The sequence below is a fragment of the Strix aluco genome, chromosome 20, assembly GCF_031877795.1.
Source record: "Strix aluco isolate bStrAlu1 chromosome 20, bStrAlu1.hap1, whole genome shotgun sequence".
Taxonomy (NCBI): domain Eukaryota; kingdom Metazoa; phylum Chordata; class Aves; order Strigiformes; family Strigidae; genus Strix; species Strix aluco.
In genome coordinates this window covers 9,324,033-9,337,861 of record NC_133950.1, presented here as the reverse complement: position 1 = coordinate 9,337,861, position 13,829 = coordinate 9,324,033, and the positions used below count along the sequence as shown (strand labels likewise).

The 13,829-nt window shown below is 51.6% G+C and overlaps 2 protein-coding genes across 3 annotated transcripts in view; both read right to left on the bottom strand.

Moving 5' to 3' along the window:
* Positions 1-3,708, bottom strand: part of EEIG1 (estrogen-induced osteoclastogenesis regulator 1) — a 38,422-nt gene extending 34,714 nt beyond the window's left edge. The window contains exons 1-2 of one of the 2 annotated variants that reach the window (XM_074845943.1): positions 3,494-3,708; positions 1,554-2,188 (exon numbers count right to left, since the gene is read on the bottom strand). In XM_074845943.1, the coding sequence (XP_074702044.1) occupies positions 1,554-1,699 (146 nt within the window). In that variant the 5' untranslated portion in view covers positions 1,700-2,188; positions 3,494-3,708. The remainder of the gene's footprint in view (positions 1-1,553; positions 2,189-3,493) is intronic. The other variant, XM_074845944.1, reaches the window with a different exon arrangement.
* Positions 3,709-9,637: 5,929 nt separating this feature from the next.
* Positions 9,638-13,766, bottom strand: NAIF1 (nuclear apoptosis inducing factor 1). The gene is made up of 2 exons (XM_074846462.1): positions 12,730-13,766; positions 9,638-12,042 (listed from the first exon to the last, which is right to left on the bottom strand). Exons 1-2 carry the CDS (start codon positions 13,238-13,240, stop codon positions 11,579-11,581), a joined length of 975 nt encoding a protein of 324 aa, XP_074702563.1. The 5' UTR covers positions 13,241-13,766; the 3' UTR covers positions 9,638-11,578.
* Positions 13,767-13,829: the final 63 nt, after the last annotated feature.

The window sequence follows — 13,829 nt, the reverse complement described above, 5'->3', positions numbered from 1 at the left end:
TGGAACACATCTGCAGCGCACCGTGCTGAGCGAACTGCTGAACCCCAGCCAGCTCAGAAAATAACCCAATGCAACCCAAACGGCTGGCAGCATCAGCAAACCCCAGCGACGGCTCCTAGAAGCTGCTTTCAGGGATGACAAGGAGAGGGAGAACGACATTTCTCAGCACAGGCTTTTCCTGAGACGCCCTCCAGTTCAACTCATTACGACTCCAGGAAGCAGAGGGGTTAATTTCTTTCCAAGTTCACATACTGTTTGAATTCCTTAGATAAGCTGCTTCCACCAAACCCAAGGATCTAGCCTCAGGGGAGAACACTGTAAGGAAAAGCTCTTTTGATAGATTTTCTTCAAAAGAGAAATTAATTCAAAGTCCATTTTTGGAGGTGTGCCACGCCTTCTACGGGCTTCAGATGAAGTTGTACCATGCCTCTGGAAGAAAAGCCAAGCTTTGAGCAATGCCCCACCACTTCTATTTGCAAGACAGAAATGTTTTACACTTGCCCAATAAAATCTCCCCTGAAATGAGAAAGCTCAGTGCACAGCACCACAAAGAGGAAAACCAGACTAAACCAGGCTTTAGCTCTGGGATAAAGCAGTTAACAGCTAGCACAAACTAATCCTGTACCTTTAAAACTGAGCAGTCACTCAGGAAAGCAAAAAAACAAGTTTTGAAAGCCACTGAAGGCTTCCTTCACATCTTGAGGCAGAAAGAAAGCAAGTCCGGGCTGTTATGGAATTCACGTTTGCATACTGCTGGTGATAATCTATGTGCATAGTTGGAAACAAAGCAAAGCAAGTTTTTAGTAGCAATTAGTAGCAGGAGTAGGGACAGACCCGCCTGAAGGAGTCAGAGAAATGCCAATACACGATGGCAGAACAACCTTGTAAGATGTGCAGCAGAATGATCCCAATATGACAGATCACATAAAAAGAAAATACTGCAGCTATAAACTTGGACACACAATGGCATCAGTTCAAGGAGGTAAACTGTGTCTTTAACACTGACAACTTTGACTCCAGGCAGCAGTTTTCCCTTGCACAGCAATTTGCAATGCAAAGCAAGCTACTTCCACTCTTACCAAGAAGAGTAATTCAGAAGCAAAAGGGGAGAGCAAAGTTGGGAAGGGTTGATTTGCTTATATACAGTTTTCTACAGGGTTGAGTTTCAATTCAGGCATGAAAGCAATATAGCATAGGGTCTGAAATAGTGTGTGAGAACTTGGGCAAGGAGAGGCGGGGGGAAAAAAAAAAAAAAAAAGAGGATTTAATCCACAAACCCCAGCCCCTTGCAAGGGAGTGATCTCCTGCTCCTTCCCCACATCTCTGAAAAACGCAATCCAGCTCTGATCAGCCACCACCACCCAGGTTCAGAGCTCTCCAGCTATGTTCTTCCTCTGCTCCAGCGAATGATGTGGCATGTGGGGCCCAACAACAGAACTATTAAAATCCCATCAAGGGGTAGGCAAGTGGTAGCCATATGCTAAACTGCTCAAGTGAAGAATAACCAGGGAAAAAAGCACAGCCAGGAAGTAAGTCCGCAAGCAGCTTCTTACCTGGTAGATAAGCTAGCAAAGTCTCCTCCATCTAGCAGCCTGATTTTGCAGAATAGAACCCCATTCACAAAGGGGACTGCAGTCAGCTCTTCTAGAGTGAAACTTGTCTGAAACTTGAATTTCTTCTTCTTCATCAAGAAAGCCATGGGCAAATTCAGCGTGGAAAGCCCAGGACTTCCAAACAAGACCAGGGAGGAGCGGCTCAAAACACACAGACAAGCAGAGGAACGGCACTCGTTCCAGAAGCGCAAGCAGGGAGTAAATTCCAGTTCAGTTACAACGACGGCCCAGCTTCAAACGCACAATTCTCTTCTCTTTGGTGGTCGGATCTGGCTGTGGGATCATTGCCACGGCAGACTTCAGGTGAGGAGGAAGATGTCAGATCAAATCTCTGCAACATCTCCAAGGGAAAAGGGAGGGAGAGAAGTTGTTCTCAGCTCCAGACCAGCAGGAGCTGTCCCAGTTAGAGGCTGCAGTGCTTCGCCTTCAGCACAACCCCTCCAGAAAGCATCTCTTGTGGGAAGTCATCTTGAGTCTCTGAAGAAGCCTCAAGTCTGCAGGCAGCACATTCAGAGAGCTTCCAGTTTCTATCTCCTCCTCTTGTGCAACTCCTTGATACAGGTCTTCGGGTCAGCCTTTGGGAGGGAAATGAGTAAATTAGTCCCAGCCAGTCTTGGGCTCCTCCTCCTCCTCTAAAACCTGTTTGGATGGGTAATATTCAGCCCAGACTCATACCAGTCTTAAGAGGTATTGCCCCAATTAGCCTGGCCCCAACATCCTCTTTCCCCTTTTTGCCTAGAGCAACCTTCACTGTTGTCATCCCCCTTGTAATTTGTTTTGCAAAGCAGCTAATAAAAATCTGCTCTATTTTCAGCCATCATTTTCAGAAGCAGTTTACAGAGCAAGATCAGTCTAACATGTAGTCTAACAAGAGTAAGCAAAAGCTGCCTCAAGAAATGCAAAAATCTGTTTCTTTTCTGTATTTCCGACCAGCCCTAAGTGTTAGCACCTGTATCTTATAAATGGAGAAAGCAGCACTGAGGAGAGAAAAAAAGCAGTCTGCTCCAGATTACACAGCGTAACAACCGAATCAGGTCATCTGGCTGTCCAATAGCGAGGCCCACCGAGTATTCTGCCTTCCCCCAGCACCAGGCCCACACCGAGCCGTGCCCCACACAATTCAGTTTTGGGGCTGAAGTCAGTAATTTCATTATACGTTTAAGCAACACCTAAGCCAGGGAGGCAAGAGCTGATTAGCATCTAAAAGGGACGAGGTTATGAACACCGGGCAGTAAACAATCCTCACCAATACTCAGAATTAATGACTGCAAACCAACGCGGGCAAATCCAGGCGGCTCTGTCCGCTGTGCCTGGGCCCGGGCACCTCCGCAGAGGCACAGCTCTCCTGCGGTGGCCAGGAGCAGAGCGAGGGGGCAGATTGGTGACTGCTCCGCACCACCAGCCCCCTCTGCCCCTGCGCTGAGCTGTCGCTAGGTCTCAGCCTGCCTTCTGGCCCCCCGGACTGTGCACCAAGATGCAGACAGGTCTCAGCCCACCTCTGGGCCCCGTGGACCACACACCAGGCTGCAGCGAGGTCGCAGCCCTGGGCCATGCACTGAGCTGTGGTCAGGTCTCAGCTCTCTAAGCCATGCACTGAGCAGTGGCCAGGTCTCAGCCTGCCTCCCGGCCCTGTGAACCACGGAGTGGACTGCAGCCAGGTCTCAGCCCCTCTCCCAGCCCCAAGGGTCACGCACTGGACCGTGGCCGGGCCACAGCCCGGCTCTGGCCCCACGAACCGCGCTCCGAGCTGCAGCCAAGTCTCAGCCCCTCTCCCAGCCCGTGCACCGAGCTGCAGCCAGGTCTCAGCCCCCCTCCCGGCCCCTCAATCACGAGTTGACCTACGGGAGGTCTCAGCCCGCTTCCCGGCCCTCTGCACCGACCTGCGACCCGGTCTCGGCCCGGTCCCTGCCCGGCCCTGCTCGCACCTCCTGCCCTCTCCTCGCACGGCCGCCACAGCCACCGCTGCTCCCCGCCACAGCCGCCTCTGCTAGCGCTACGCCAACTGCGGCCGCTACGCTAACGCCGCAGGCAGCCACAAGGCAGAGCAACCCCACCACGGCGCTTCGGGAATACCAACCCGACACTACGTAACCCCCCGCCCGCCTCCCCGGAGAGGGGGAGGGGAGCACGAGAGCGGCGCCACCCGATTGGGCAAGTAGCAAGGGGGCGGGCTCAGCGTAGCGAGACTTTGATTGGTTTCTCCGGCACGGGGCGGGGAAGAAAGCGTGGGGATTGGAGGCGGAGGCTGTCGGTTTAAGCAAGGCCCGCCCCTCCTGGCTGAGGGTGTGGGCGGGAAACTGGGGGCTCTGCGGCGGCCCCGGTGTCGCCTCCGCGGGGAGGGCGGCGGGAGCGCGGCCCAGCGTGGCTGTCCGGCCAGCCGTGTGGCTGCCGGGGAGGGTGGTCCCTCGGGCCTTCCCGCTCCCCCAGGATGTCCCAGAGCCCCTCCTCAGCCCGAGCAGCCCTGAGCTGGCACCAGAGTGTGTGGGGCTGAGGGGATGGCAGGCCTCTGCCCCTGGAGCCTGCAGTTGAGGTGTCCCAGCCTGGGCTGAGGCGATGGGAGAGGCAGCTCTGACAGACGTGGTCTTTATTGGTCCTCTTCAGCGCTGCCCCTCGACCAGCCCCCCCCTTGCCTTGTCCTTCTCCCTGTGCCTTCCCTGCCCCAGCACCTCCGGGTGACATCTCTTCCAACGGGTATGTCCCACGCGCTACAGGCGCGCTGCTCTTCGGGCAGCACCGCCTCACAAACGCAGTGGTATGGCCACCCCTGCGCCTCCGGGTACCACACAGCGGGTCAGGCTGACCGGCAGCGTCCAGGCTGGCTGTCCTAGAGCGGGAGGGAGGCCCTGGCAGGGCCAGGAGCTGGAGTCTCACGCTTCGTGTGTGAGATGTGGCAACCAGTTAAACACATCTGTTCGTCAAAATGGCTCCCTGTTATTATGTGCTGCTGCTGTGTCCCGTGCTATAGCTGGGATCCCTGGTTAGGCAGGATTCCATCGTTTAAGGACAAGGAGAACAAAATGTCACTCCTTGTCCTGAAGGAGTCTGCAATCATCAACATGATTTGCCTAGTTTTTAAAGTTAGGGATGTGCCTAAGAGTCTCTGTGGCAGAGAAGCTGAGGCTCATATGGTAGGGACTTTTCCCAAGGCTGATTTGCATGTCTGGCAAAGCTTGGATGAAAGCCTGGGAGTCCTCGCTCTCTTTGCCAGGCTTTGATGCCCAGACTCCTTGCCTTTAATCTTTGCCATCTATGCAGACAACATCAGAGCTATCAAATAATTCTACCACAATGTGAGTCTTTAAAAAAACAATGTGCTAGGAAAAGTACACAGTAACATACTTGGATAAAAGTTAAAAACTGGATTAAGCCAAATGCGTTGTTGATTCTTGCTTACCAGGTTAAGCAGATACACGGACTTTTGGCTGGGAAAACATTTCACATTGGTACAGTGCGACTATCGCAGGAGATATCAGTCTTCCCATAAAGCAGGGTTTGTCAAGGCTGCTTTTAAAGGTAGGGCTTGAATTGTTCCATCAATGGGTATCTGGTGATTTCAAGGCCTCGAGACATTGCTAGGGATGGGCTGGGGTTTTTTGCTTTCTGTTTCTCAGTTTATTGGGAAAGAGCTCAGCCTGCTAAATATTTAATATTTGCCAAGCTGGGATGTCTGAATGCTAGAAGCATCTGAAGAATCCATCCCAGTCCCTCACACTTTTCATTCCCTGAGCACCACTGACAGACGTGCGGATCTTTCGCTTCTGTCACTAGGTAAAGGACAAATGATCTCTCTGTTTGTGGTGTGGGAGGAGGCCGTGTGTTATCTGGTATGATTCACGCCGATAAATAACCTCCTCCTCGGACTTCTCTTGTTTATAGCAACAGCCCCAAATGCTAAAGTTTATGGAGATTTTAATCCTTGCTGTTCTCACGCATATTTACTCTGCAGTTTTATCAGAAACATCTTTTGAAAACCTCAGTGTTTTTATAATTAATTGAATAATGTGACTGATGTTAAAAATAAACGGATTTGGAAAACTGCCCACTGAGCTGCTGAGCAGTATGTAATATAGCAACCATAGCTGGATTCTCAGGGGTATGTATATTTTCCTAACAAATGCAGTCTCATGACTTAGAGATTAAATCTTTATTAGTTCTAAATTCACCCTGTTGATTTTTCTGTGTTTATGCTGCATAATTGTTTCTGGATGAATTGACATTTTTTAAAGGGACAGTGCTCCTCCGGACATGTGCCTCTGCTGATCTCAGAGTGGGTGAGTTTGTCTGAGCCCCACGGAGGCACCACAGAGGGGATGTGGGTGTCGGGTATCTCTATCCATCCACCATCCCACTGGTTTTATATTATTTTCCGATCCAGATCCAATCCATTCACTAAGGGGCCGTGTCTGTGAACAGGCCGCTCGGATATATACTGATTCTGCTTGCCCCAGACCCAAATGCCGTTGATTTCTCCTCTATGACCTTGGCCCCGCTGTGCCCACCTCACCCCTGCTCCATGAACCCCAGCCACGTCCCTGCCCCATGCTCTCCCTGACCTAAGCCTTTCCTGACGCAGATTCCCAGTGCAGCCAACACTTCCTTAACTTTTGCTGGCTCAGGGCATCGTCTTATCAGTCTGGGATAATTTATCAGTTTGGGCTCTGCAGTTAAGTCTGGGCCTCACCTCTGCTATCTCTGGAGGTGTGTCTGGCTGGCCAGGGCGGGGGTCTCTGCGCTCTGCTTGCCTCGGGCTGCGAGTGAGCGGAACAGAGATGGCTTGTCCTGCCTCCTCCCTCCCTGCTTCAAGGACTGGCATAAAGCAGCAGGGGAAACGCAAGGCAACGTAAATTCAGAAGGGACAAAACTCAGTGAGGTGACGGGAGATAGATTCTGTAATGCGTTTGGTGAGCCATCGAATCCTATCTCTTATCCCAGGGGAATCCCAGCTACACGAGCAAATCATCAAGCCCTGTAAACTACATCATCAGCATCTTCCTCTGGAAAACATCATCACGCTGATCCATTTGTCCTAGCAGCCAAATGATTAAAGTTTGAAAACTAAATTATACACGTTGCTGCAACAGCATAAACACAATAATGGCTCTCCTCTGTTACACCTGTAACCTCTGTTATAATAGCTTTAATGAGCTTTCAGCCTCATCATCCAAAAAGAAAAGATTATCACACGGCACTTTATTGCTACTAAGGTGTTCTTCGTGCTGCTGGTGGCCAAGCACCTGCAATGCACCCGCTCTGAGGAGCTGCGGGCCGGACACCTGCGGTGGGTGGGTGCCTTCCCCCGAGCTGGGGGGCTGACCCAGGCTGGGAAGCTCCCAAAATGGGGCAGGGGGTTCAGGCCCCCGGCGTGGGACACCGCAGTGGCGTGAGCCCCGACTGTAGCGGGCAGGCTGCTGGAAACCCTGTGAGGGGAACGGGCACATACCCCCATGACATAGCATTATCCTGTGGTGTGGAGTTACTCCAAGCTTGCGTCTTCTCAGCTTAATTTAATAACAGGCTGTGAGCTCTACTTTGATCTGCTTGTGTTTTTCATTAGTTCCATATTTAACTGAACTCATCATCATAAATGCCAGGAACTGTTTCACTTTCTGTGCCAGGCTGGGTTTCCTGTTGGACATGCAAAGGACACACCTGCACGGTGGGTTTCTGGCCTGCCAGGACGGGGGATCCTGTTATTGACAGAGACAAAGGGAGCACAGGAATCTGGAGCTGGTGGATTCCTTTCCCCAAACATGTGGCCAGACCTGAAAATCCAGCTGCCTGGCTTTTTTGTTTACTGGTCTGCTCCAGTGTGTCCTGGGAATGTGTGGCAGGACTCTCCGCTTCTTTCCAGGAGGCCTCACCATACAACCACCGGAGCTGGTTTGCCCCTTTCAAAATCTGCAGACTGGAACCCATTTTGCCTCGAGGCTTGTTGTGTTTATTAAGCATTATCCTGTGTCTATCCCAGGTGTCGCCTTCAGCGTTCTACCAGGTTGAGAGACTTGCTGGCCGTGGGCTCTCCCACTGGTTCTGTGCTTCTGGCTGCAGCCCCACAAATGCCGCTGTTACCCCAAATGCAGCAACTGTACGTCTGTGGTTCTCACTTGACACAGCAATCTCTAATTCGGGATCCCAGGCCGTAGAGGTATCAGGAACTGTCGCTGCTGGGGCTGGGACTCAAGGGCTGGTGAGCCCAGTTGGCAGGGGATGTGGGCTTTATTCCTGCTCGCAAAATGCAGCCTGGAAGCTGTGCTGATCATTTGTGTGAAGCTTTCTGTCAGATGCTTGCAAGAAAGACAAAGAATTTTAAATGCTTCAATTTTCATACTTAATAGACCACACTTGTGCTGACAGTACCTGCTGGCAATAACCTCTCAGATGGCAACTGGAAAAAAAAACCCCAGAAGAGTTCTTTGCCAAAACAGGCTTGACAAACTTTAAAAACATGCTGGAAGAGGTAAAGGTAATTTGGGTGAGTATGCAGGTGATATAATTCTGTCCCTCGGCAGCGATCTGCTCCCAGAACTGCGATGTAGCTATGGCAGGGCACTGTACTTGTGGGATGCTGACATATTTATGTGTGGTCTTCTAAAAAATCTTAAAACCTGTCTCTTCGCTTATAATTAAAGAATTCATGTGTTTTTTTATCTTGTGCCTGCCCGTTCAGTTCTGCAGTGAACTCATCCCAAAGACAGATGTGAGCTCCTAATATCTCGGTGTCCACTGCCCGTGTTTGAGGGAAGCAGGGGGACCCGGTTTGTGCCCCCAGGCACCCTGGTTTTTCTAGGGGTACTGGTGTTCCTCCTTGCTGGGCTCTGCCCATTGAATTTCTTCCTCTCCGGGCTCTCAGTCCTGAAAAGATTCATCAGTGAGAGAAGCAAGCAGGATCACAAAAGGTCTGGACGACAAGCGTCATTTCTGGGACCATCCTGCCAGGGCCCTGCAGTGCTGCAGCTCAGGATCCCCCGCCTTGCCCCGTTGCGCAGTGCCATCTCCTGGAAAGCCGTGCCTGAGCCGCACACATCACAAGCAGACTTTTGCTCCTGCAGCAGCCAGGGATGCTGCAGGCCGCTTGGCCGCTGCCTCTGATTGCCATGAAGATTATCTTCTGACCCCCCAAGAGTCCCTCACCAAACTTCTCTTCCTCTGGCAGGTACGAAGGACGCTGCTCGCTGCCCGGCTGCTCGCCCTCACCTCCAAGGTACCCTGCAGCAGAACATCCCTGTGTAGCTCTTTCCCGCTCTGGATGCTGAATACAAATCTCTAGGTACAAAGAGAACAGTAGAGGAGCACAAATTAGCATCTACAGATGTTACCCCTCAGCTTTTGTTCTCCTTGGGCACCAGTTCCCTGTTCAGTTGAATGCCCTGCCTATCCACATTTGCCCTGTGAGTGCCCTGTTTACCTCTTCCTCCTGGTTTTGACTCTAAGGGACACATTTTCTCTCTTTCTCCCTAAGCCTGATGACCTCGTCATGAGCAACAACCAAGCCCCTCATCACAGTGCTCACCCTATATTTAAAATGTTGCTACATCTTTTTAATGAGACAAAAATGTGTACGCGGAACTTGCACCTGAATGCTGGCTGGCTTGACTAAGCTCTATATTTATCCTGAAAAGACAAGAAAAATGGGTGGTTCCAAGGGCAACACGCTTCCTCCTACGAAACAGTAACATAGCTTAAGTGCTTAGTCGCTGAAAAAATGCACACTGCAATTTAAAGCCAAAGGCTGGTACTTCATCCATCATTTTAGGCTATTGTGGCATCTTCTGAGCAGTTGGGAGATTACTTCAGTAATCTGTCATACACAATGAAATAACTAGTGCTCCAAGGTAAGGCTGTAAAAGCTGTTATTTGAAAAAGACCATAATTATGTAAATACAAGGCCACAAAGTTCACAAAGAAGAGAAAAAGCTGCCGTGACTCGTGGCTGTTCGCAGTTTTCTTTGGCTCTTTCTCAGCGAGGATTCTGTGCTGCAAACTTGTCTTTGCCCCGGAGCGTACCGATGAACTCAAAGAGCCTGTTTACCAAAAAACATATTTTTTATTAAAATTCATATTTGTAAAGGAGAGATCATTACACAAATGAGGTAAACCAACACATATGACATAGTTTTCACTTTAAAAATAAATTTCAATTGAGCAATTGATTTGATTCCATGAAGTCTGAGAGGCAGAGTCAGGCGAGCGTTACTCATGTGGCGAGCTGCTGGACAAGGCGGAGAGACGCAGCTGATGCTGCCCTGACTCAGCACAGGGATGTCAGTGCCAAAGGGTCGGAGTCCTCCAGGGGCCAAACCCTTCTCAGCGCTGTCCTTTTGTCCTTTTCTCCCGTCAGACTTGCAGACCAGAGGAAATGGGTAAAGGCCAGGGACAGGCAGCAGTAGCCTCTTCACTTACTGCTCTAACCAGGGGGCCCCCACCAGCATCCCCCCATAAAAGGCTGTGTAAAAAGTTTAATTTGATTGTGCAAATTCACTCCTTCATCAGCCGTCGCTCACCACGTCTCAGCCCTAAAGGAGACTTAACAGCAAGGAAATACCAGCTCTGAAAAAGTTCCATTTCAAAATAACATCTGGCAAGCAACAAGCCTGTTAAATGTGACACACTTTGCAAGGTACAGGGAGAAGACAACTTACGCTTCCTTCTTTTTTTTTTTTTTTAAGTTTGTTTCCATGCATGTACAAGTGGAGCTTTTAGTCTAAAAGTTCATGAAGTTACTGCAAGTTTGTGAGAATCATGTTCACCGTCCTGTGAAATTAAGCTTTCCCATTGAGGACCAAGCCCCACAGCCTGAACACCTCACAGAAAAGTGGCTGCAAACGTTGTTTCACCCTGTATAATGGTAAGAAAATAGTGAGGTGAACCTCAGACCCGTTTCTCAGAATGCCACTCGAAGCCAGCTAGCAGACTAACACAGAACAGCTGTACTCGCCTCCAGCTCCTAGCAAGTACAGAACAAATACCACCACCACCAGCAGAACCGAGTGATGCTCCAAAATTCACTCCACTAAATCAGTGCCTCACAAACTCCTAAATGTTGGGAATTGCTGCGCGGCTGAAGCTCTGCAGTCCAAGTCCACTTTGATGGGTGAAGGTGTTATGGAGGTGACAAGCTATGCAGAGGAGACGGAGTTTCACCTGTTACACCCACTGAGTGAAACTCATCCAGGCCCTTGTGTATTAACTACGCTGAGACAGGTAATACATTGCTTCCGATACGTGTCCCAGGGCAGTATCTGGTAACCAAGATATAAAATTTTCATCACATCTGCCAAGTTTATAGTGAAATTTCATGACCGCACGCAGATACAACATGAGGTGAATGAACTATTTCAATTCCATTTATCTCCTCAGGGGATGTGCGTGAGATTTAAACTGCATGTAGGCTTGGTGCTGGTCTGCATGGGCTGGATGTCACGCTGCAAGAGCAGTATCTGTAACTCTCAGTGCAGACAGAAGGTTGTACCACATCCAGTACCATGTTTCCAGTAAATGCTTTCAGCAAGAGACAGAAATGCATTCACTACCGCGCACTACAGTTTGTGATAACTGTAGCCTGGCAGCTGCAGCACTGTGATATCGCAACAAGGCTCTCCACGTTAGAAGTCAGCTAAAGGCTATAGATCTTGAGAGAGAGAAAGAAAGAGAGAGGTGTCATACTTAGGAGAGTTTTTTCCAAACAGAAATAAAAAAATAACTGGTTTTTTTAATAAATCTATTGTTTGAGGGACTAAAGCAACCAATGTTAAGTTCCTGGTTTATTACACATCCTGCTACGGCTCTGTAGGACGAGTCTGAAAAGGCAGATTAGCATAAGATTAGCAGAGAAAGAAAGCTGTTTAGGCTCAGCAAGACTCCAAGGCAGCCATTTCACACTGACAAGAGCTAGCGCCCCTCACTCCTGTGTCCACTGGCAGCATGGGCAGGTTTTTTCCAAGAAAGACATTCCACTACTGTTTCTTTCACTGGATCATGCCATCTTGCTGCCCTGTCTGGCTGGGGTCAGCGGTGACCGATGGACTGGGTGTATTGCTCTGCAAAAATCGACGGAAGTCCTTAATCATGGGGCGGAGGACCTGGATGAGGGCACTCAGTGCCGCCTGTGTTCCTTCCATGGCTTGTGCCTGTCGCTCCTGGGCGCACGCCTGCACCTCCTGGGAGCGCCGAATCATCTGAAGCAAGTCATTCTGCTGCTCCAGGTGCTGGGCGATCTCCTTCACGTGCAAGTTGGTCACTCGCTGCTCCTGCAAGAGCTTGGCTGAGTTCAGAGCAATTCGGCTTTTCAGCTCCTGGGGTTTCGCAGACACTTCGTGTTGATGCGCCATCATCTCCAAGGGTGCTTCGGCCGTGACGGTGGTGGGGGCTTCTGTTGTGCAGTACTCCACAACTCCGTCCTCCAGACTGTGGTAGGTCGTCTCTGCAGGAACTGAGAACAAAGGACAGAAAGGGGGTAAGAAGTAGCTGCAATACGGGGATTTTTATCTACAGGACTATTCAATGAATATCACAGGAATACTGCCTGTTCAGTGAGATAACATACAATGAACAGCCATGCACAAAATGACCTATTTAAGTCTACTCCACCCTCATTCGAGCTTCCTTTTAGGCTATACAGTCCAAAGGAATAGGGCATGCCTTATCTGTCTAGACAAAATAATTTCTCAACCTCCAGTCCAGCGCAGAAAAATCTTTCCAAGCAGCATTAACCAAGTGACATAAGGGCAAAGACAAGACCCAGAACGGCACTTGTCAGAAGGACAGCTGCTCTTTGGGGCAGACTGGGAGATCAGCCTTGGAGATGTTTCTCCCCCTGCTTTTGTCCCCAGACAGGGGGACTGAACAATCTGCAAGGCGCAAAGGATACTTGCTTCCCTTGTTTTTAAGGCTGAGCCCAGCTATCAAGACTGACTTTCAGTACGTGCGTATCTTGCAGCCGCCCCTTACAGCACGAGGACATATTGGGAATGGCATTTTCATTACAGAGATGTGGGGGGTTCTTTTTGCTGGGGCTTTCCCTGCACAGGGCTCAGGGCCTCCTCATGGGTGGGTGTCAAGGCCCCCTGTATGATCTTCCAATTCAGAATAGAGCATCTGCAGCCGGCGCAGCACTCACTCTGGGTCAGGGTGACCGTGGTGGCTGACGCGGTGATGGGTATCTCGGTACCGTCACCCGTGCTGCAGTCCCCACTCGGCAAACTGATGATGGTGGCTTCTCCCAGCAAGTTGCAGATGCGTTGCTGCATGGGGGTGAGGATAACCGGGGCGGTCGCAGCGCCCGTTGGGTCTTCGCTCTCTGGCCCGTTGCCGTTGCCGTTCTGGCTCTCGCCTCCCCCTTCCATGGCAGCCCGGACTTGGGCCACTTTGCGTCGCACCTCGGTCTTGAGGTCGGACCATTTCTTCTTGACCTCGGGCAGCTCGCGGTGGCAGGTGGCAACGGCATTGACGCGGCGCAGGATGTCATGCCAGGCGGCGGCCTTGGCGGCCAGGGGCACGCCTGCGTTGAAGTGGTTGATGAGGAGGTGCTTGCCTCGCTCTAGCTCCTCCACGATGATCTCCACCTCCCGCTCCGAGAAGTTCATCTTCCGCTTCTTGGCCGGGGGCGCCGGGGGCGACGCCATGGCCATGAGGGGCACGGAGGAGGGGGCACTAGGGGACACCTGCAGGCCAGGGGGGCCTGGCCGGGCCCAGGGGGCCCTGGGGGAGGCTGGGCAGGGCCGAAGGGCGGCAGGGCCTCCCCAGGCCTGCTCACCCCCGGGGCCGGGGACAACAGGGGGGCCCCGAGGCCCCGCAGGGCCCGGAGGTGTCCGTCCCCCCCCGCTCCCCCCTTGGCACCGCCAACGATACGCAAATTGCGTACCGCAGCCACCCAGCAAACCCCGCTTAACAGCCTCCACCCTGCGACACTGGCGTAATGGCTTCCAGAATCAGCCCCCTTTCTTGCCTCTTCTGATTGGGCAGCTCGTCTGCCCGTCAGGCGGAGATCTCGCCTCCCGCCGTCAGCGCCGCGCTATCATTGGCCAGTCTCGCTGCCCATCGGGGGGCCAAGAGACGGCCCCGCCTGGCCGCTTGTCTCAGGCCACTGGGCCTGCGTGAGGCCTGTGAGCGGCTGGGCCCGCCCATGAATTTCCCCGCTCTAATTCCATTGGGCATTTCTCACATCCATCAACACGGAGCGCCCCCTGCTCTGGAAGCTACCGGATACGTGCCACATCC